The 22952-nt window shown below is 45.8% G+C and overlaps 1 protein-coding gene across 2 annotated transcripts in view; it reads left to right on the top strand.

Moving 5' to 3' along the window:
- The first annotated feature begins 18161 nt into the window (after positions 1-18161).
- The window catches only part of VPS37B (VPS37B subunit of ESCRT-I), a 111703-nt gene continuing 106912 nt past the window's right edge, over positions 18162-22952 (top strand). Inside the window, exon 1 of one of the 2 annotated variants that reach the window (XM_086942940.1) lies at positions 18162-18376. In XM_086942940.1, coding sequence (XP_086799066.1) covers positions 18272-18376 — 105 coding nt within the window. In that variant the 5' untranslated portion in view covers positions 18162-18271. Of the gene's footprint in view, positions 18377-19017; positions 19254-22952 lie in introns of those variants that run through there. The other variant, XM_086942941.1, reaches the window with a different exon arrangement.

Raw genomic sequence — 22952 nt, forward strand, 5'->3', positions numbered from 1 at the left:
TACACAGGCAATTACTTGCTCGTGATCATTGACGAATACTCGAGATTTCCCATAGTATGCCACGTCTCCTCGACATCAGTAACTGCGACCTAACCGATACTAGATGACATATTTCCAGCCTGGGGATCACCAGAGACACTAAAGACAGACAAACGGTCCTCCATTCTCAGGGGAAGAGTGAAAAAATTCATCAATTATCTAGGCATTCATCACAGTAAGATAACGCCTCTGTGGCCACAAGCGAATGGTATGGTGTAGAGGTTCATGGGCAACATAAAGAAATCTGTCCAAAGAGCAAAGCTGGCACAGATCCCCATATGACAGGTGCTCTGTCAAATGTTATGAGACTATAGAAACACGCCCCACAGGGAGATGTCCATCTGAATTAGACCTGGGAAGGACAAGCAGAACACGGCTACCACAGTTAGAAGCGGAGAGGCCATCAGAACACAGCAGCATTGCTGTCAGGGACAAGAGAAAATGAAAACATACGCGGACGCCAGGAGACATGCCACTACAGTGCACCTCAAGCAGGAAGACCAAGTGATAGTGTGTTAGCGGCAAAGGAGAAAATCTGACAGTCCATTCTCAAAGGACCAGCTAATAGTAACGGAGGTCAAGGGGCCTATGATCACGGCGGAGGCAGGCCCATACCGAATAACAAGAAACAGTTCTCACTTCAAAGGAGTGAAGACCATCAATGAAGACCGAGAGGATGCTTGGCAGAGAACACAGGAGCACAGGAGAGAAACAAAGCAACAGACAAAAAAGGAAGGTGGACAGATAAGAAGAGGAATCACAAAAAGAAGAGGAAGAGACTTGTCCAAAATGATTGAGCAAAAGGACAAAAAGACTGATTGAAGAAATGTAGCGATGGGGACGACCACATGTCTCTCCATTCTTTCCATATATATCTCTCTCTCTCTTTCCCTTTCTATCTCTATCTATCTTCACATTCTTTCGTGACAAAGGGGGAGATGTAGTGACCTGGGGTCAGGGGCACTAGGAGCCTGTACTCCGTCCTAGGGGAGGTGACTGAGACCGGACACCACTTCCGGTCAGGGAATGGCGCGGTCACTTGACTGGACGAGGGCAGCGGGAACAGACATCGATGTGGGCACGAGACCGAAGAGAATAAAGAATACACTAAACGCTTAAACTCAGAGTGGGTCATTTGCACGACACGACAGGGAAGATAGTAAAAGCACAATTATTCGGGCTCTAGTTGACCTGACCGTGCCTATATTCCATCTTTCCCTCTCTTGATAAAAAGTTTTTATATTTTACTGCTTAATTCTAATTTGCAGTTACACTTATTAGATATGATAGCACTGCAGAAAACAACAAGCATTTACAATGCAATAGGTCTCGCAGCATTAAAGTTTGAGTTATTGGCATTGTGTATGACAATGCGTTGCATAAAATTTTTAGCAAACTTTGAATTGGTGAGCAGTGAGAGTGTGTGCAAGAGTATGCTGTTGCTCACGTCTGTTATTATTCACACAGCTCTGATGATGCACCTCACGCACGTGGCTGACACAGTTATTATTCACACAGTTCTGATGATGCACCTCAGGCACGGGCTCACAGCTATTATTATTCACACAACTCTGATGATGCACCTCATGCACGGGGCTGACCCAGTTATTATTCACACAGCTCTGATGATGCACCTCAGCACGGGGATGACGCAGTTATTATTCACACAGCTCTGATGATGCACCTCACGCACGGGGCTGACGCAGTTATTATTCACACAGCTCTGATGATGCACCTCAGGCACGGGCTCACAGCTGTTATTATTCACACAGCTCTGATGATGCACCTCAGCACAGGGCTGACGCAGTTATAATTCACACAGCTCTGATGATGCACCTCAGGCACGGGCTCACAGCTGTTATTATTTACACAGCTCTGATAATGCACCTCAGCACGGGGCTGACGCAGTTATTATTCACACAGCTCTGATTATGCACCTCAGCACTGGGCTGACGCAGTTACTATTCACACAGCTCTGATGATGCACCTCAGCACGGGGCAGCTGGCAGTTATTATTCACAGCTCCCTCTCGCAGCGAGCCCGGGAGGCACGGCAGTTAAAGCGATCGCTTTCACTTTCGTGATCGCTTGAAAAACAAGACGTGCGCGTGCAATGACAACCAGCATGGGGGGCGTGTCTTAGCCTGGCTCACGTAGCCCCGTAGTAATCCTACACAATCCTGCTGTAAATCCTAAATCCGCGATATCCTACCTGTCGTCCCGGTCACCACATACCCTGGGCTGCAATCTGCGACCTCCGGAGCTGCAGTGGACCGCAGAGCCACAGCCACCCAACATGGGAGTGTTGCGCACGGCCCAACCTGCGACTGCCGTTGTGAGCTGCTGCCAGAGTGTGGCATGGACCCGGAGTTGTGCGGGTGCCAGGACCCCAGCCCTGACCTGACGATGACCGCTAACTCTGCTTAGCGAAGAGAGTGCCCCAGGTCCGTGCCTCCATGGTTTTCCTGGTTGCTGCCGGGGCCGCAGCTGAGCGCGGAAGCATTGTCCACCGCGACAATTGTATGCAGCAGCTGTTGGGCACCGATGAGCCGCTCGCGGCCTGTGAGCCGCGCTAGACATCGAGCGGCCAGCGGTGACATTTTGACCTCTCTCTGCTACAGTGAGTAGAACACAATTTGGAGAACTGGTGAGGCAGGTGAGGAGCGGTGGGGGCCCAGAGCGAGAGAGCCATTAGGGCACAAGATGGCTAGAGCATGGGAGACCTTTTTGGTTGGTGCTCACATTTCTAGGCGGCGGCGAGGAGGGGGAGCGGGGGGGGTCGGTGCGCTCGTGTGTGCACGCGTGTGTGTATGTGTGCAGGCGGGGTGGAGTCTGTGTATGTGTGCGTGCGTGTATGGGCGCTTGTGTGTGTCTCTGTGTGTCTGCGCATGCGTGTGTGTTTGCGCTTCCCAGGAGACAGGAGATGGCCACAGCGTGCGCGTTCGCGCGTGGCCCGCTCCGATTGCCTTCTTCAAGATGCGCGCGGCCAGCTCCTGTCTCCTGGAAAGCTGTGTCGCTGACTATAGGTCTCTCTCTGGCGAGACCGCGGTTAACGCCACGAGACCTAAAAAATAGAACTTGCTCAGAATCACAAGGTGTTCCGCTGAAACAGGAATTACAGCCCTCGATTACAAGTTACCGTTGCAATGTGATTTCCTGCGATGTCATCATAATGCTAACGTGATGTTTTCACTGTGGTGTCATCAATATGCTTTTTAGTGCTTTTCAAACCTGTAAAAACGTACCTCCTTTTAGTTGTACATTGTTGGCAGGTGTGCGTGGTGCATTTCCTTACCCTCCTGCGTCTACTCTACTTCTACTCCTGTACCTTGATGGAGCAAGGATTCGCACGTAACGCGACTTGCTCTCTTCATGAACCTCGATTTAAATCATAACTGTACTAACTCCGATTGTTTGTCATTTATTTGTATTTCCCCAACACACGGGTCTCCCTAGGAGGCTTGCCTATGTGTTTTTCATCGTAATCAAGCTTGCACATTAATAAAATGGCCGCTTTGCAGAAATCCAGTCTGCGCATGCGTCGGTCATACCCATGTGATGTGACGCACTCGCAATCTGGAGGGAAAAGTTCGCACATGCGCATTGTTGTTAAAATGGCCGCTTATCACTAATCATGCTTCATGCTATCTTAAGCCGCTTTTGTCTATGCATCTTTTCTGCACTAACTCTTAATGCTATAAGTATTATAAAATAAGGGATTAAGAGTAGTTGGTCATGGTGTACAGTGTATTCATTTTATTCTGTGTTATTAATTTGTTTTCGCTTACTTTTCATGTACCGCGTAAATGAGGGCCTTGAACTAGGGATGGGATCCATCTTGATGCTGACGTATCCCTCATCATGTGACCAAAGATTTGGGACGTGCAGCAATGGAACCTGACCAGATTGGCCATTGAAAAGGGGACTGTCCTTTCCAGGCGCACCTTTGCCCTTGAAGACGTGTTATTTCTATTTTGAAATGTGCAACAATGTTGCAAATCTTTTCTTCTCTATTGTACTTTCCCACACGTAGGCCTGGGAACCAGGTGTTAGGGGGAGGGATAATGTCACGTGTAGTATAGGTGGTAACTATGACCAAAACCACCTCCCTTGACCAATCAGAAGATGGGACTTTGTCATTTTGCAACATTTATGGGTGGTCTTGGGGACTTAAAACTGTATATATAGCCTAGCTTAGCTTAGAGAAATTGTCCGACTTGTCCGAGTAGCAGACCTGTCACTGACCCTACGAACTCTATAGGTGCCTGATACAGAGTGCTGCGGCGCATTCTGCCTGAAACTTTCCACAAACTCCAAGGGGTGGAAATTAGTCCTAAGTGCTAAGCGAAGCACTTTGCTGGGAGATTCGAGAACCCAATCGGGGTTATTGGCGGATTCCGTGCAGAAGAGGGGGTAACGCTGGCGTTGCATCCGATGCTGTGAGGGGTTGGTCGTGCCTTGGTGAACCCAGTCCTGACCCAGACCTGAGGGGTATCCTGTCCTGACTGTCCATGAGCTGTACCTGCTCGCCTTCTGGTATTTCCTGAGTCCTTGAGGGTCCTTGTCCCGTTCTTTCCCAACTGACCCGTGGCCAGGGTTAGTCCTCATTCTCACCTAGGTAACTATTGACATAGGTGTCTGTCTGTACTTACTCTCAACTTTTCCTCCTCTGATTAAAGCAATCTTGCCTATGATATTCCCCATATCTCCTTTTAAATATAATTCTATGCAATTGATTATTAGTAAATGTTCCACTTTTACCCTTCCTATAGGACATTGATAAGCCCGACTGTTTATCTAGCTTGTTCCACTTATTCCCTTTCCCTTAGTATGGTTGCCGTGAAGTTAGTAAGATAGCATAAGGTTTAGGAAATAGTGTAAGATTATTAGGTCACACATTAGGTTTTTTCCTCACGTCTTTGCCATAGAGTAAACTGTATTAAATAAGTGTTCCTGATGATTCATGCCCTATAGTGTTCCCTTTTACTCTATGATACTCACTTTGATCCAGAGCTACATTCTGGTCTTGATACTGATCATTGATGTATTACTTTGCATTTGCCTGCTTGTAATGGCATTTTCGTCCTAAACTTATACTATATAAAACCCTTAAACCCAACAAGGTGTCTGTGGTCATTATACATTAAATAGTATTAAAGGTATCAAATGTGTAAAGTAGAATTTTCTCTCTTTTAGGAAAATCCTTATCACCTATCCACTGCTAGCTCCTGATCTGTCAGGAGTAATGTGCCTGTGGTAAGTCAGGTACATGAATAGTATGTGGTGTAAGAGTCACCCAACCGATTACTCATAGGAGCGTGCGTTGGAAATCGCCTGGTTCACCCCAGTATTAAAACGTGAACATTTTGGAAACCAATCACGCCAGGGCCCAGTGCGTGGAAAAAAGTTTGGTGAGCCGGGTGACCTGCGCGCTCTATCAGTAATTTCTGGTAAGCAGAGGAATGGTTAGGACTAGTAAGATAGGTAGATAAGATAGTTAGAAAATAAACCGTGAAAAATAAATGTGCTGCTAAAATTATTTTTAATATTGATTATGTTACTTAATATTTATTGCGCAACTGTTTTTAAAAAATATTTTAATTGTTTGAGATAATTTTATATATGTATTGCTGCTAAATATTATATGTTTTGTTAACCAATTGTGTGTGCTTGTTGAGTGTTGTCTGAAATCCCCGGGGAATTGTATAAAACGGATGGTGAGTAGAATCCATCGCGTTCAGAGGTCATTTGTAGGGAGGAAAAGATTAGTGCATGGTTCAAGTGGAACTGGAAGCGCTAATTAGGTCTTTTCGGAAAACTGTATGAATAAAAGTAACGGGATTCTGATAGAAACCTTGGTCTGATATCACCTAGTAAGGGTCACACTAAGGGAGTAATAGAGTCATCGGAGCTTGTATGATAGCAAAGGGAAACGCTGACGAACCCCAGCCTTAGTATATATCCCGGAAAGAAGTGGATGAGACTGGGTAATAGCAGGTTTTCTAATGCTTGCGTGAGGGTAGGCAAGAGAAGTCTATCCGAAGTGTATGAAAAGTAGACAGAAGTGGTTTACTTGCAGTAAAACAAGAACTTTCTATCTCTTTAGAACACTCCTACACAATGGCGAATGTTATACGTTGTTGACTAAAATTTACGTTAGTACCTTAGAGAAAATACAAAGTTTCCGTTACCTTGTAAAGGAGGGAGACAGTCGAAGGGCTGCTCTGACGTCACTTCGTGCCGCGCTGGGATTGGTTAAACCAGCGGGTGTGTAGTGGAGCTGAAATTGTAAGGGAGGGGTGAGTGCCTGAGCGTGAGAACGCGTCTCGCGAAAAGGCCGCACACCCATTGGTCGAGAACCTTTGCAACCTCTGCACTGATTGGTTGTTGAGAAATTGGAGTCGCGCTAGCATTGGAAGCACAAACGAAGTAAACATTTTCCGCACTGAGCTTATAGGTTGTTACGAGCGGTGTATGTGGTACCCTGATTTTCTGCCTGATCCACAAAATCTAGGGTGTCATAAAGAGTTGATGAGCAAAGGCAGACCTCACAACATGTACGGAGGAAAGAGAAAAATGTCATTTGTCAGCAAAATAAAGAATTTCTTCAAAACTGACAAACCCGTACGAACTAGGGAAGGCGTGATCATTCCTCCGCCAAATACTCCAGCCTCTTTCATGATGTTAGAGAAAGGGTATCATACCTGTGTATGGTTAGAGAACTGGGTAAAGTACACTGCGGAGGATGGAGTTTTAGCCTTTCCCATTGATGGTACGTTTAACGGGAGAGTCCTATTTAACCTGAGGACCCGAATGAATGAATTACATCCCAGACCTAGATTAACTCAGTATGAAGCTTTAGAGGAATGGGAAATTGAGGCTCTAGAGCGAGACAGACCCCGAATGGACAAGGGAGTGACCCGATGGTATCCGAAAATGGTGAAAGAAACCAAGGAGCAGAAATTAAAACAATGGAGACAAAATATGATGGTAGAAGGGTTATTCCCCATGTTCGGAGCTAATGAGATGGCGGGAGGGAAGAAATGTACTGAGAAAACCCGGCACATGATGCCCCTGGGTGAATCGGAAGATGAGTTTTTAGAGGACTTATTTATGAAAGGTCCCCCGCCTTATAATGAAGAAGCCAGATCCCAGAGCTCAACTACTCCATTGAGACCTTCAGGAAGAAGAAGTGTTAGTGAAGCCGATTCCACAGGGATAGAACAGAGAAGAGCGGGAGGAGAGGGATTTAGTAGACCCGACCCCGTGGTCCCGAATTACAACCCTTTTGGTGAAGGACTAGTTTTGTCCACTCCATCAGCTCCGAATCTATATCCTTCTCTACTACCCCAAATGATACAGGATCCCCCCATGAATAGGGTATTACACGAGCAGGAAAGGGACGCCCTGAGAGGACAGCGGAATGATCTCATACATGCCATAGCTCAGATTAATCCGAATCCTGAAGCCCTGACAATTCCAGTAACCATTGGTCCAGTTTTTCCCCTATATGGGGACAGAATGAATACACCTAAAACTCCAGTCATAACCCCGATGATGCCCCCGCCCAGAAGGGAACCACTCATTATTGATGACCAAGCGAGTGAATGTGAGTCCATGGCTTCCTTGATGGATCTGCCTAACAGGGAGCAGGGACCTAGTATGTCTCAAATGAGAACTCAGACTAGGAACAAAGACGTACTAATAGAGTCCTCATCAGGAACTCAATGTGCGACAGTGGTAACTCCCGAGGAAATAGAAAGATGGACCCGAGAATTAGAAAAGGGAACCCCTCATCCGAAACCACTAGATATTTATAAATTAAGAATAGAGCTAGAGGAACTGAGCGCAGGGAATGTGGGGTTAGAACGATTGAATGTCCGGGAGGAAGATGAGTTGTTGTTCATGTGCAAACACCTTACCCGGAACGCAAAAACATACTATGACAAATTAGTGGACACGGCAGTTTGTATGGGAATAGATATCAGCAGATCCAAGGTACTACAGAAATCCTACAGGGTAGAATTTTCAGACAAAGATCTAGAAAACCTGAATACCGCAGGGAAGAAGACGCAGATTAAAGAACTAATAAATTTAGCACAGAAATGGGGAGATCTAGACAAGTGGAAAGCCAGGTGGGCAAAGAAAAAGGAAGATAGCAGGGAGAGACCACGGACTGCTGAGTACGTCCTACAAGAGGTGGACAAACCAGAAAAATTATGTCCCATGAGAGAAGTCCCAGGGGGAAAATATGTCCATGTCCCTTGGTCTAGACAAGATATAGTATCATTTACCAATGACTTTCCAAAATTACGGGAGAAACCAGTCGATTGGTACCGACAGGTCGAACGCTTCATAAAAGTTCAGAAATGTCTTCTGAAAGACCTGGATGGGTTTTTCGACATTGTGGTCCCTGTAGATTTGTGGACCGACTGCAAAATTGAAATTGATTGGCCTAGTGAAGAATATGCGAGAGACGAGATAACTGGAGCTCCCGCACCTGAAGTAATGAGGAAGTATGAGCAAGTCATACAGTACCTCAAGAAGAAGGTGCCCGCAAAGGAAACTGATTGGACCCACATAGATAGAACTACCCAAGAGCGTGATGAATCAGTCCACTCCTATTATGAAAGGTTACTGCAGGTCTTCAAAACTTACAGTGGAATCGATAATGTGGACCTGAAGGATATGACACATTTCTGTTATCGATTCGTGTTAGGATTGAGACCTGAAATATCCCAGTGGATTAGGGATAACAAAATCAGTTGGCAAGGGAAACCCATTGATGATGTTCTCAAATATGCCAAATACTGCGAAGATGAGATCGAGAACAAAAGGAAAGCCCTAAAGGAGAAGGTAATGTGGGCTCAGGTGAAATTAGCTGAACAACAAGAAAAACAGTTAAATAAAATGACTAACAGTAATAATGCTCCAAATCCGAATGCTGGGGGTGGAGGCAGGCCCCGGGTAAAAATGAGTAGGGAAGAGGCTATGGAAAAATTCCCCTGTCACGGATGTGGTCAAATGGGGCATTGGAGAGATAAATGTCCGCACTTGCAGGCTGGTAATGCCCCCGTAAATGGTTTAAATCCACAGGTGCAGAAAGAGGGGATCCGAAAGACCCAACAGCAGGTAAATCAACCCCCGGTGCCACGCGCACCTAGACAGAATTATAGGAATCAGGGTCAACAGAATGAAAGGGTCGAAGTGTGGGAAGGAGAGAATGAAAGAAATGCACCCATTCCACAGTACCTGTTAAATGATACTTTTCTCTGTGATGATCAATACTGACGGGGCCTGAGAGGGGAGGACAAGGAGTGCGTGCTTGGTGCCTCCTTACCGGTAGACCAGACTGGACCATACATTGAAGGAAAGGTTGAAGGGACAGATGTCACCTTTCTGTTGGACACTGGTGCTACCCGTTCCACTGTGAGAACAGCGGACGTTCCTAACCTACCCCTCTCGGGAGAAGCTATCCAAGTAGTGGGAGTTTCAAATCAGATAATCAGTACTCCGGTAACAGAACCTATGGAAATTTCCATAGGAAATTTCAAGGAAATGCACAGATTTGTGGTCTGTGATTCTAGTCCCGTAAACCTATTGGGACGAGATCTACTATGCAAAATGCGTTGCACCATCTTTTGCTCACCAAATGGTGTTGAAATTCAGACCCCAGATGAAGATGGCCTATATAAATTGATGTTACTAAGGCCCGACACCGACATTAAGCCCATGTCCATTGAAAGTCTACCTGAAGAACTGCAATCAAGCGTAATACCTGAAGTTTGGGATTTTACTGGAAAAGATGTAGGCTTAATGGCAAATGTAGACCCAATTAAAATAACTATAAAAGCAAATGCTGTATACCCAAATACCAAACAGTATAAAATGAGTGCAGAAGTGAAAGAAGGAGTCGCAAAAGAATTAAACAGATTGCTCAAAGCAAACATCATTCAGGAAGTGATGAGTAGTCCCTGTAATTCACCCATACTTGGAATTAAGAAGCCTAGCGGAAAGTATAGGGTAGTGCAGGACCTACGCAAGGTAAACCAAATTGTAGTACCTTGTTGTCCCATAGTGCCTAACCCCGCAGTAATACTGTATCAAATTCCTTGGGATGCGGAGTGGTTCACTGTCATAGACTTGTGCCATGCGTTCTTTTCCATCCCATTGCATCCAGAAAGCAAATTCCTTTTCAGTTTTGAATTCAACAGCCAGGTCTATGTCTGGAATCGTGTCCCCCAGGGGTACACCGAAAGTCCATCGATTTTCAACCAGATTTTAAAGAAATGCCTTGAATCCTTAGTACTGCCTAAAGAGTCTGTCTTGGTACAGTACATAGATGACCTACTGGTGGCATCTAGAAGTCAAGACGACTGTGTCACTGATACCATTGCCTTGCTGAATCACCTAGGAAAAGGAGGACATAAGGTCTCACCCGACAAATTACAGTTCTGCAAAACTTCAGTAAAATATCTGGGGCACCAGATAGAGAAAGGCATCAGGAAAGTCACTACAGAAAGAATTAAAATAATTCGAGAAATGTCACTACCAGTAACCCAGAAAGAAGTAAGAATGTTCCTAGGGGTTGTTGGGTACTGCCGACAATGGATCGTGGGTTTCGCGGCTATAGCTAGACCCTTGATTAACATGACAAAGAAAGGAGCGGAAGATCCAGTTTGTTGGAATGATGAATGTATGACTGCTTGGGTAACATTGCGAAATTGTCTGTGTACAGCTCCTGCATTAGGAATGCCTGACTATTCCAAGAACTTTGAACTGTTCTGTGACACGAGAGACAATTGTGCGCTCTCGGTCTTAACCCAGGAACATGGTCTGATTAGACGTCCCGTGGCTTACTTTTCAGCCGCCCTAGATCCAGTGGCTGCTGGACTACCTGGGTGCCTGAAAGCAGTAGCTGCTACATGTACAAGCTTAGAGCAGAGTGAGAACATTGTGATGGGACATCCTGTCATTGTATTTGTTCCACATTCAGTTGTGATCTTGCTCACCCGAACCAAGACACAGTATCTCACCCCTAGTCGGCTGACTAAGTATGAGAGGATTCTCATTGGTGCAGAGAATGTAATAATCTCCCGTTGTAACGTTCTGAACCCTGCCACGCTATTGCCCCTTCCCATTGATGTAGAGGCAGGAGATGAAATCGAGCATAACTGCATAGACTTGACTGAATTTAGCACAAAACCCCGTCCTGATATCAGAGAAGTGGCCTTAGTTGATGAAGACCTCAAAATGTTTGTGGATGGTTCATGCTTGAGACATGAGAATGGAGGTTTGAGTGCTGCCTATGCTGTAGTCACTTTGGAAAGAACGCTGGAAGCTTCCTATCTTTTCGAAGTTAAATCTGCTCAAGTAGCGGAGCTCGTTGCCCTGACAAGAGCTTGTAAAATTGGGAAAAACAAAAGGGTAACAGTTTATACTGACAGTCAGTACTGTTATGGGGTCGTTCATGACTTCGGCCAGCTTTGGTTGCAAAGAGAATTCATGACTTCCTCAGGTTCTCCTATCCGAAATGGAAAACCAGTACAAAACTTACTAGAAGCCATCCAATTGCCCAAAGAATTGGCTGTGGTCAAGTGTGCGGCTCACCGATCTGGAAATGACGAGGTGACAGCCGGGAACAGATATGCAGACCAAATTGCCCAGTACTGCGCCCGACACAAAATGTCCCTCCAAATTAAATTATGGGGAGGTGAAAGCAGCTGCCAACTGATGTTGTTTGAAAGATTGGGAACATGGGATGAATTGAAAGAACTACAACAGACAACAGACAGGAAAGAAAGGGACATGTGGAGGCAGGAGGAATGTCGACCACGGGAAGGAGATGGTGTTGTGGTCCACAAAACTGGTATGCCTGTACTACCTGAACGACTGGTTACCGCAATGGCACGGATAATACATGAACCAACACATATTGGGAGGGATGCTATGTGCCGTATGTTTGAAAAGGTGTTCTACAGTTCAAAATTCAGGAGCACAGCAGACAAACTTTGTCAGAGGTGTTTAGTGTGTCAACAATTCAATGCAGGAAAGAAGACAGTAGTGGAACAAAGTACCATTGGGAGAGCAGAAGGTCCCTTCATTAGGATGCAGGCAGACTTTATAACCATGCCCCTGTGCAAAGGATATAGATATGTCCTGGTCATAGTTTGCTTGTTTTCCCGGTGGGTGGAGGCTTACCCAGCAAAGAAGAATGATGCCCTGACTGTAGCTAAATTATTACTTAGGGAACTGATACCACGCTTTGGAATTCCTGAGACAATTGAAACAGACCAAGGTGGACATTTTTCAAACGAGGTCCTAAAGGAACTCTGCAGAGCATTCAAAATGGAGCAAAGACTGCACTGTGCCTATCATCCAGAGGCTTCTGGAATAGTCGAGCAGATAAACGGCACTCTCAAGTCCAGGCTGGCAAAACTGTGTGACTCCACAAAAATGAATTGGATAGAAGCTTTGCCCATGGTACTGATGAGCTTGAGAAGTATTCCAAACAGAAAAACAGGCCTGAGCCCCCATGAAGTGCTGATGGGAAGAATGATGCGACAGGCATGGGTACCTGGACACAAACTGCTAAGTATTTCTGATGATATGGTGCTAGAATACTGCAGGCAGTTGGGTGACCAAGTGCGTTCTATCTCTCACCAGATTGGAGAGACTGCGGTCGAATGGCCTACAACCCCAGCACACAAGCTGAAACCAGGTGACTGGGTGGTACTGAAGAAGCATACCCGGAAGAGTTGCCTTGGACCGAAGTGGGGCAGGCCTCGACAAGTGATCCTAGTCACCACAACTGCTGTGAAGTGTGCTGGTGTACCAAAGTGGATCCATGCAAGTCACACGAAGAAGGTGACTGGAGAAAACGCGACTGAAGCCGAGGGTGGTCCAGCTGAGGAGACTCCAGAAGAGGGTCCGGATCCCGCTGACATCGAACTACCCGGCACAAGTCAAGAAGTTGAATGGTTTCCTGTGGATGACCAGGTTCTTGATCCAATAAGAACCAGAAAATACTCTTACCTAGGTAGTGAGTGGGACAGTGCAGGTGAGTCAGAACAGGAAGGAGAAGGTCAGATCATCAAAGCCATCACAAAATCTGACCAGGGAATAGGCCAAGTAGGGACAGAACAAGTCATCGACACTCCTCCTCCTGAGCCAGAGGAGACTGGAGAGGGACAGATAGTAGTCAAAGCAGAAGTTCATGCGGAAGAAAATCAAGAGATCGAAGAGCATGAACCAGGCCAGTTAGTAATAGATGAACGTGTTCAGGAAGAAGAGTCCAGTGAATCACTGACAAACGAAGGTCAAAAACAGTCTACCCCTGAACTAGGGCAGCTTAAGGACCAGGCAGAAGAAATAGATGAAAGACCTGGAACTAGTCAGACAGGTAGGGAAAAAGACACTGCTGAAGCAATAGTGCGACAAAGAAGAAAAAGCAAAAGAGTTCACGAGGAAGAGCAAGTTTCCTCGACTACAAACAGGATCGAAAAGAAGGATGAACCCCGATATGTAAAAAGACTAAGAATAAGAATAAAAACAGTCGAAGAAAAACTAAAGGACCAACAACGGGCTGAAAGTGAAAGAAAAGAAGCCCGAGGAAAGTCCATCCGAAAGGGCGGCAGAGTAAAGAAACAGAACAGACTGTATCGAAGCCCTGAGTGGACCTATTTGGTGTTGGAAGAAATTGATGAGCCCGAAGCTTGTGGCAAAAGCGACGAAGGGTCCATTGCTGATCGGAGTTCTGACGAAGACCCTCCTTGAGGTGAAACGAAGTAAAACCTCAGCTGAGAAGAAACGAAGAGGGGTTGGAAAACGCCACCTGTAAGATAAAATGTCTGATTCAAATGTCACTGGAAGGTCCAGATTTGGCTGTTGCAAGACATGCTGTAAAGTATGCATCTGTAGTGTAGTGGTACTAGTAATGATATGGATAGGATTAACAGTGTTTATACCTTTTATGATAAGCAAAGACCCTAACATGTATCCTACAGACTTGACGACACAAGACGCAGAAGTTGTACATACTGAAGAAACACCACGAAGTGTAGAAAGACATGACAATGCAATGAGTCTGAGACATGCACGACCCGACTTAGAAGCATCAGATGAGGGAGAACTACATTATCACCAAATGAAGAACAGGACACACTTAAATGTTTTCGCTAATCTTTTAGTGCACTATGTAGAAGCTATGGAAATAGAAGATTGCTATGTCTGCATGATGCTACCTACTTCAGTAGCTGAAGGCGTGACATACCACCATTTACCCCTGACCTATGGAATTTCCTGTAGTATTTTAGCTAGTTTGTTTTATAGAAGCACTCTACAGTATTATTACTCAAACACTGACGTTATCTTTTCAGAACTTCCTATTAGAGGGAATCTGAACCGTGTACATACCCTTGGTGGAGTGACTCGCTACATGGGGGAATATTTCCTGACTATAGGTGACATAGATCTGAATGAAGCTCGTAGAGACAACTTGACGTGTTCCTTACATGCTCAAGAGAAAATGTTCTTGAAGATGGCAGAGAAGAGAAGGGAAAAGTTTCAGAAAAAGGCAAATGACGAACAGAACAGAACCCCTAGATGGGCAGAAAACATGGATAACACCTCACAAAGCGAAGTTACTCCTGCTCTGTTGCTGGATTTTGAACGGAAAGGGAAACTCTGTCTTCATAGAGAAAAGACTAGTTATTATAACAATGTATTCATTGGTTCCAGCGAGTGTGAACATAATTACAAGGTAATTGGAGGTTGGGGTTTCAAAAATGGGTCAGAACCTGTGTTTCCAGGAATTTATTATATATGTGGAAACAAGGCTTATTTCAAATTGCCGGATCACTGGTATGGAAGCTGCTACTTTGGCATTGTCTTTCCGAAAATATACCATGTGAACAATGCAGCTGGAAACAATGAGATTACTAATGGCTTAGTGCGTAGCAAACGTGAAAGTGTAGGAGAAATTATAGGTGATATTTTTAGCGCACTGATACCTGGAATGGGGGTAGCTCTGAATACTCATAGAATCTGCAAATTATCTACAGTAGTGGATCGGTTATCAACTGACACTGCTGCTGGATTTCTGATGATCAATACCGAAATGGTTGCGATCAGATCAATGGTTTTACAGAATCGCCTTGCTCTTGATACCTTATTGGCAAAAGAGGGCGGAGTCTGCAGGATGCTGAGGGCACAACATTGTTGCACTTACATTCCTGATAAAAGTGTCGAAATTAAGAAGTATATAAGGAATATTACTAATTTGGAAAAAGAGCTCAAACCATTAGAGGTTGACAGTGCCTGGAAGAGACTGACTGATGGTCTCTCCTCTGTAGGTAGTTGGTTCTCTAACTTAGGAAAAAGTCTCCTATGGAAAATATTGATGCCACTAGCTGGAATAGGTGTGATTGTTCTGATCATATTCATCTGTTGCAAATGTCAGAAATGCAGAAAATATGTAGTGAATAAAAGAGGAAAGCGAAAAGCTGAAGACTTAGAATTAGAAGAATTAAGAAACCAGATATATAAGAAAATAAAGAACAATCATACACACAGGGAGGCGGAGAAAAAAACTCAACAATAAGTTCATTGAGGTTGAGATGGATGAAATTTGATGAATGAAGTTGGCATCTGTTTTCATGTGTAGTGATGATAGTAAATATCATCAAAGAGGGGATTGATGGAGCAAGGATTCGCACGTAACGCGACTTGCTCTCTTCATGAACCTCGATTTAAATCATAACTGTACTAACTCCGATTGTTTGTCATTTATTTGTATTTCCCCAACACACGGGTGTCCCTAGGAGGCTTGCCTATGTGTTTTTCATCGTAATCAAGCTTGCACATTAATAAAATGGCCGCTTTGCAGAAATCCAGTCTGCGCATGCGTCGGTCATACCCATGTGATGTGACGCACTCGCAATCTGGAGGGAAAAGTTCGCACATGCGCATTGTTGTTAAAATGGCCGCTTATCACTAATCATGCTTCATGCTATCTTAAGCCGCTTTTGTCTATGCATCTTTTCTGCACTAACTCTTAATGCTATAAGTATTATAAAATAAGGGATTAAGAGTAGTTGGTCATGGTGTACAGTGTATTCATTTTATTCTGTGTTATTAATTTGTTTTCGCTTACTTTTCATGTACCGCGTAAATGAGGGCCTTGAACTAGGGATGGGATCCATCTTGATGCTGACGTATCCCTCATCATGTGACCAAAGATTTGGGACGTGCAGCAATGGAACCTGACCAGATTGGCCATTGAAAAGGGGACTGTCCTTTCCAGGCGCACCTTTGCCCTTGAAGACGTGTTATTTCTATTTTGAAATGTGCAACAATGTTGCAAATCTTTTCTTCTCTATTGTACTTTCCCACACGTAGGCCTGGGAACCAGGTGTTAGGGGGAGGGATAATGTCACGTGTAGTATAGGTGGTAACTATGACCAAAACCACCTCCCTTGACCAATCAGAAGATGGGACTTTGTCATTTTGCAACATTTATGGGTGGTCTTGGGGACTTAAAACTGTATATATAGCCTAGCTTAGCTTAGAGAAATTGTCCGACTTGTCCGAGTAGCAGACCTGTCACTGACCCTACGAACTCTATAGGTGCCTGATACAGAGTGCTGCGGCGCATTCTGCCTGAAACTTTCCACAAACTCCAAGGGGTGGAAATTAGTCCTAAGTGCTAAGCGAAGCACTTTGCTGGGAGATTCGAGAACCCAATCGGGGTTATTGGCGGATTCCGTGCAGAAGAGGGGGTAACGCTGGCGTTGCATCCGATGCTGTGAGGGGTTGGTCGTGCCTTGGTGAACCCAGTCCTGACCCAGACCTGAGGGGTATCCTGTCCTGACTGTCCATGAGCTGTACCTGCTCGCCTTCTGGTATTTCCTGAGTCCTTGAGGGTCCTTGTCCCGTTCTTTCCCAACTGACCCGTGGCCAGGGTTAGTCCTCATTCTCACCTAGGTAACTATTGACATAGGTGTCTGTCTGTACTTACTCTCAACTTTTCCTCCTCTGATTAAAGCAATCTTGCCTATGATATTCCCCATATCTCCTTTTAAATATAATTCTATGCAATTGATTATTAGTAAATGTTCCACTTGTACCCTTCCTATAGGACATTGATAAGCCCGACTGTTTATCTAGCTTGTTCCACTTATTCCCTTTCCCTTAGTATGGTTGCCGTGAAGTTAGTAAGATAGCATAAGGTTTAGGAAATAGTGTAAGATTATTAGGTCACACATTAGGTTTTTTCCTCACGTCTTTGCCATAGAGTAAACTGTATTAAATAAGTGTTCCTGATGATTCATGCCCTATAGTGTTCCCTTTTACTCTATGATACTCACTTTGATCCAGAGCTACATTCTGGTCTTGATACTGATCATTGATGTATTACTTTGCATTTGCCTGCTTGTAATGGCATTTTCGTCCTAAACTTATACTATATAAAACCCTTAAACCCAACAAGGTGTCTGTGGTCATTATACATTAAATAGTATTAAAGGTATCAAATGTGTAAAGTAGAATTTTCTCTCTTTTAGGAAAATCCTTATCACCTATCCACTGCTAGCTCCTGATCTGTCAGGAGTAATGTGCCTGTGGTAAGTCAGGTACATGAATAGTATGTGGTGTAAGAGTCACCCAACCGATTACTCATAGGAGCGTGCGTTGGAAATCGCCTGGTTCACCCCAGTATTAAAACGTGAACATTTTGGAAACCAATCACGCCAGGGCCCAGTGCGTGGAAAAAAGTTTGGTGAGCCGGGTGACCTGCGCGCTCTATCACCTGTACCCTGTGCTACCTCATGTTTAGCTTTAGATGTTTACTTCCTTTGACTCTCCTCTAATTGCTTCTTCCATTGACCTGCTGTCTACGGATGGTGCAGAAGGAGTACATCTAAACGACCTGTCTAGCCTGCACCGACCGATATTGTATTTTTAAACATGATGTGTCATTAGAGCTCTTCGTTCGTTTCCCTTTTAGTATACTTGTGATAACAGAAGCCCTCTCGTCACTTCCGCCTACGTAGTTCAACTCCGTCTGGGGGTATCCTCGGACACTGACGTCACGTCCGCTCCTCCCTGGGGGCGGGACGAAGTTGGAAAGTCTCCTGGGCGCTTCCGGTCTGGGCGCAGTCTGCATAGCCCGGGCTGCGGATAGGAGGAGGCGGGAGGCTCCGGAGGAGGCACCAGCAGCAGCTCCAGGCGGCACCATGGCCGTGGATCTCAGCAAGTTCAGCGGCCTCAGCCTGACGCAGCTGAACGAGCTCCTGGAGGACGAGGAGAAGCTTCGCGAAATCAGCCTGGAGATGGACGAGGTGAGGAACGGAGGGGTCATGCCTGGAAGATGGCATGAATCTGGACAGTGATGGGAACAAGGAACCCTTCAAAGCAATCACTTACTGCCCCGCTGGAAGGAGTCCCTTGGGGTCTTCAAAGTCCTGGGTGTCTGTTTCCATGTAATGCAGCCTTCGACCCCGCCAAGCAGGGGGGGGGGGGTAAGGTCTCACTTAGCAAAGGGAGGGCCCCTCTGAGGGAGGCCTGCCCCCCCCCCCCCCGCACCGTGAGCCAGGGCAGACCAGAGGTCCCTTGGCTGAGGGCAGACCCTCTCTTCCGCCTAAGACCAAGAAGGCTGAGGCGGCCTCAAATAGGGGGGGGGGGGGTGCTCCATGCAGAGTCGACCCCGTGGTAACGAGGTTCTTCTTTCAGGGAGCCCCTCCCCGAGACCAAGAATTAGTAGAATGCTCCCCTCCCTTGCGACGAGGTGTAAGAGGACTTTTGGGATGTATGTCCCCAAGAGTTGCCTGGTTACCCCACAACAAGGAAGCAACCCCCACCCCCAAGAAAGCGGCCAGGTGTCAGGACGAGTCTGGGCGCCCCAGAGAGGAAGCAGGTGGCTTGCGTCCCATGAGAAATACTCACCCTCCTGACGAGAGGGCGGAGACGGGGATCCGGCCAAAGAACTCAGTCAACCCCAAAGAGGGGAGAGGGCGGATAGAACTCGCGGTGGGTGGGTGGTCAGTTTATAAACCCGGCAGCCGCAGGAGGCTTGCATTCCAAGTGGAGAGCAGGGATGACGGTCTCCTCCAGAGTATGAGGGGCACAGCAGCCCATCCATGATCTGATGAGGGGGCAGAAGGGCAAGCATCTCCTTCATGAGTGAGAATCGGCACCGAACACACTTCTTGGAATGAGGTAAATCTTAAAATCGCACGGGCTGCCCTTGAAGAGACGATTGAGCTCTACGAATTGTTTATTTCCGTGGGGAGCAAAACACTGCCCCTTCTTTATCGCGTGTGTGCCTCAAGGCTTTTCCCTGTCTGCCTGCCATTCTTCCTTTGCTTCCCGGGAGTTGAGATGGCTCTGGCGTGAACCTGTTTTGTTGCTTGGTCTGTTTCCTGGATCCACCCCAATCGTGTCAGATTTCCTCACAGTTTGCTTTAAATGTTTTAACTTTACCATATTCAGCAACTCGTGGTAGCTCTTTCATGCGGCTTTTCCCTGATGTATCTCCTTTCGGGTAACCTCAATATTTTAACTGTCCGTGTAGGCCCATCACGATACTCATTTGAACGCCTGGAGCTGTCAGTGTCAAAATCTTGATTTCACAATCGCCCTGTTAGTCACCTGTGCTGGCAGCCACCTGTCCAAGATTGTTTGTCTGCTCAGTGGGAGGGACGTAGGTAGCTGGTAAATGGCCTTACTCTCAGGATATGCTTGGCCCGATATGTTTATAATACCAGCGTGGTCCTTGGTGGTGTTAATTCTGGGGTATATAAAACAACTAATTCCGAAAAAACTAGTTTTGGCATTCTTCCAGGGTTATCTCATGCAATGCCATGGCAATGTACAGCAAAATGTATGCATTGTAGACTATGCAAAAAGGGAGAGAAACAATATTCACTTAACTTACATATGCCCAGACTTGATGGAAGAAAGAAGGAGACTACTACGGGATACATTTAATAGCCGGGGAATTCGAACTTGTAGTCAAGCCCTCATAAGATGTTTTCATTTAACAGATATAGATTTGAGTGCTGCTTTCGTTAAATTCATGCTATTGGCAAAAATGAAATTAGTTTCTGGTGAATTGTCTGATGTAAACTTAGAAGAAGGAACTTGAAGAAAAAAAATTGTGCTCGTGTTTATAATAGTAAAAAAAAAATATATATATATATATATATATATATATATATATATATATATATATATATATATATATTTCATCCAAAGATTGCGGCACACAGAAAGGGTTAAATCATCAAATATTTATTACTCCATGCTCGGACCGATGCGTTTCAGCCTAGTTCACAGGCTTTGTTCCTGTGAACTAGGCTGAAACGCGTCGGTCCGAGCATGGAGTACTAAATATTTTGATGATATGACCCTATCTGTGTGCCGCAATCCTTGGATGAAATGAATTGAATGGGCTAGGATCCGGCCCCGTTGCAGAGCACCCGCAGTTGTGCGCATCGTGGTGAAAGGGTCATTTTGAAATGATATATATAATTAGTAGGAAACTCAGAAGAAGAATTTTAATGTTGTAAAATTAAAAGTAAGTTATTCTTTCCTATTCTACTAATTTTACAGAGCGCTGCCATTTTAACATGTGTATAATGTATGATTTAAAAAAATCTAACAAAGTATTCCACCTTTATAAATATTGTTAATTGAAAAAGCAGACAACAACCTTTCCGATATGCCTGCTTTCTTTACTGAAATACCCAAATATATGCCTTAATTGCATTTCAATTGTATTTTTGTATTTACCATATATATGAAGTGCTTCATTTCATCTTTCGGTTACTTCAGTTTTACTCTTACAGAATGTTAGTCTAACTTTAAAACTGAGTCCAAAATTAATCGTTATTCTTAAAACTGGCAGCCCTGATCCCCCGCTTTTGGTCAAGTGTCCTTCATTTAGTAATGGAAAAGAGCCACATTTGATCTGTGCTTTCCTGTTTCCTTGTTGTAAATATTCCTGTTTCCGCATCATTTTGTGTTTGCGCATCCTTTACTTCGTCATGTCAAACTTAGATCATCGTGGGAAGAGATCCATACAGTAAGTTGTAGTAAAACGGCTTTAATCTAATAATTTTAATCCTGATACGCTTATTCCAGTGAATTGATATTGGATTACAACATCTGGCTTGACCGTTCGGGCTGGATTGTTCCCATGAGGCACAGGGTCAAGACTGATTTGCATATGGCCAGTTCTAAACTGGGGTAGCATGGTGAGCAAAATGTTAATGCTACCACAACTTGTAAAGCGCAACAGCTGTCCCGGTGCTGACCGTAGAGCAACTGACACGTTCGGATGGAGCAGATGCAAGGGCTACACTGCAGGAAACAGGTGTGTTTTAATGGCCTTCCTGAATTCTAGGTAGTTGTTGAGGCACCGGATATGAAAAGGGAGCAAGTTCCAAAGGCGAGCCGCCCTCCTGCAGAAGGAGCAGCCTCAAGCCCGGACTCTCCGTGTCCTGGGAACCACCACCTGGTGTTGATCTAGTGAGCGGAGATGGCGTGCGGGGATGTAAGGCGAAAACAGGTTGGCCAGGATGCTAGGGGTGGTGAATTTCAGGGCTTTGAAAGTGATTCAGAGCACCTTGAATTCAATTCGCCTGGCCACAGGCAACCAATGCAGCCAGCGTATGGCGTCTGACACCTGACACAGGGCAGGACCTGCGCAGGCCAAGAAGGGTTCTTGCTGCTGCGTTCTGGTCCCTTTGCAGCCTCAACATTTCAGCCTTATTGGACCCCAGATACAGAGAGCAGGCATAGTCCAATCTTGACATTATTGATGTCTGAATGATGGTCTAACGTGTGGGTGGATCAAAGAAACCCAGTAGGAGTCTGAGCCCCGCAATAGCCCGCAGCAGGTCCCTGCCACCTTTTTGGTTTGAACTCCGTAGCTAAGGGACAAGTCCAGGCACACCCCAGATTTGTTACGACCTGCTTGGGACGGGGAGCACTACCAAGGCTTGCAGGCCACCAGAGCTCACTCCACTGACCATGGTCCTTCCCTACCAGCAATACCTCCGACTTGTTGGCATTCAGCTGGAGGCAGTTGGTGGTCATCCACTCGGCGACTGCCGCCAGATCGCTCTGAAATTTAAGGGCGTCCCGCTCGGTGACGCTCGAGGGTGCCACCACCAGCTGAGTTTCGTCGGCGTAGGAGACCATGGTCAGTCCCCTGTCTTGGCAACTGCAGCCAGGGGTTGGTCGTAGAGGTTAAAGAACAGTGAGCTAAGGGAGGAACCCTGTGGTACCCCTTGTTTGATGGGTTGTATGCCCTAGGCATAGGGAGGGACTTTTACCACAAACCACCTCTCACGAAGTGAGCCACTCCAAGGCCGAACCAGTAATCCCTGCCTCCTCCAGGCATTGTAGCAGAATGGCATAGGACACTGTGTCAAACGCGGCACTGAGATCCAGGAGAATTATTGCTGACATTCGCCTAGCGTCTAGTGCAGACCAAAGCTGTTCTGTCACAGCCAGGAGAGCAGACTCCATACTGTGGCCTGGTCGAAAGCCATTCTGGGAGGGGTCCAGCATGTTGTTCAAGGTCAGGAAGTTCGACAGGAGGGAGTTGACATAAGCCTCCGTGATCTTTGATGCCCAAGGGAGTAGGGAAATAGGGCAGTAGTGTTCTGTTTTGGCCGTATCCAGAGAGGTTTTTTTGAGAAGGGGCATCACCGTGGCCTGTTTACATGCCCTGGGCACGGTTGCTCTGGCGAGGGACATGTTTATTAACTGCCCAGGGAAGGTATGATCGCAGGAAGCACTTTCCTAAATTGGTCTGGTTTAAGAGGTTCTGCAGGGGAACCTGATTTAAGTTTCCCGCACAGAACTTGCAGCTGGTCTGCAGGGGTTAGAGGAAAGGCATCCAAGGTA

This window comes from Lissotriton vulgaris, chromosome 11, assembly GCF_964263255.1.
Source record: "Lissotriton vulgaris chromosome 11, aLisVul1.2, whole genome shotgun sequence".
NCBI lineage: Eukaryota > Metazoa > Chordata > Amphibia > Caudata > Salamandridae > Lissotriton > Lissotriton vulgaris.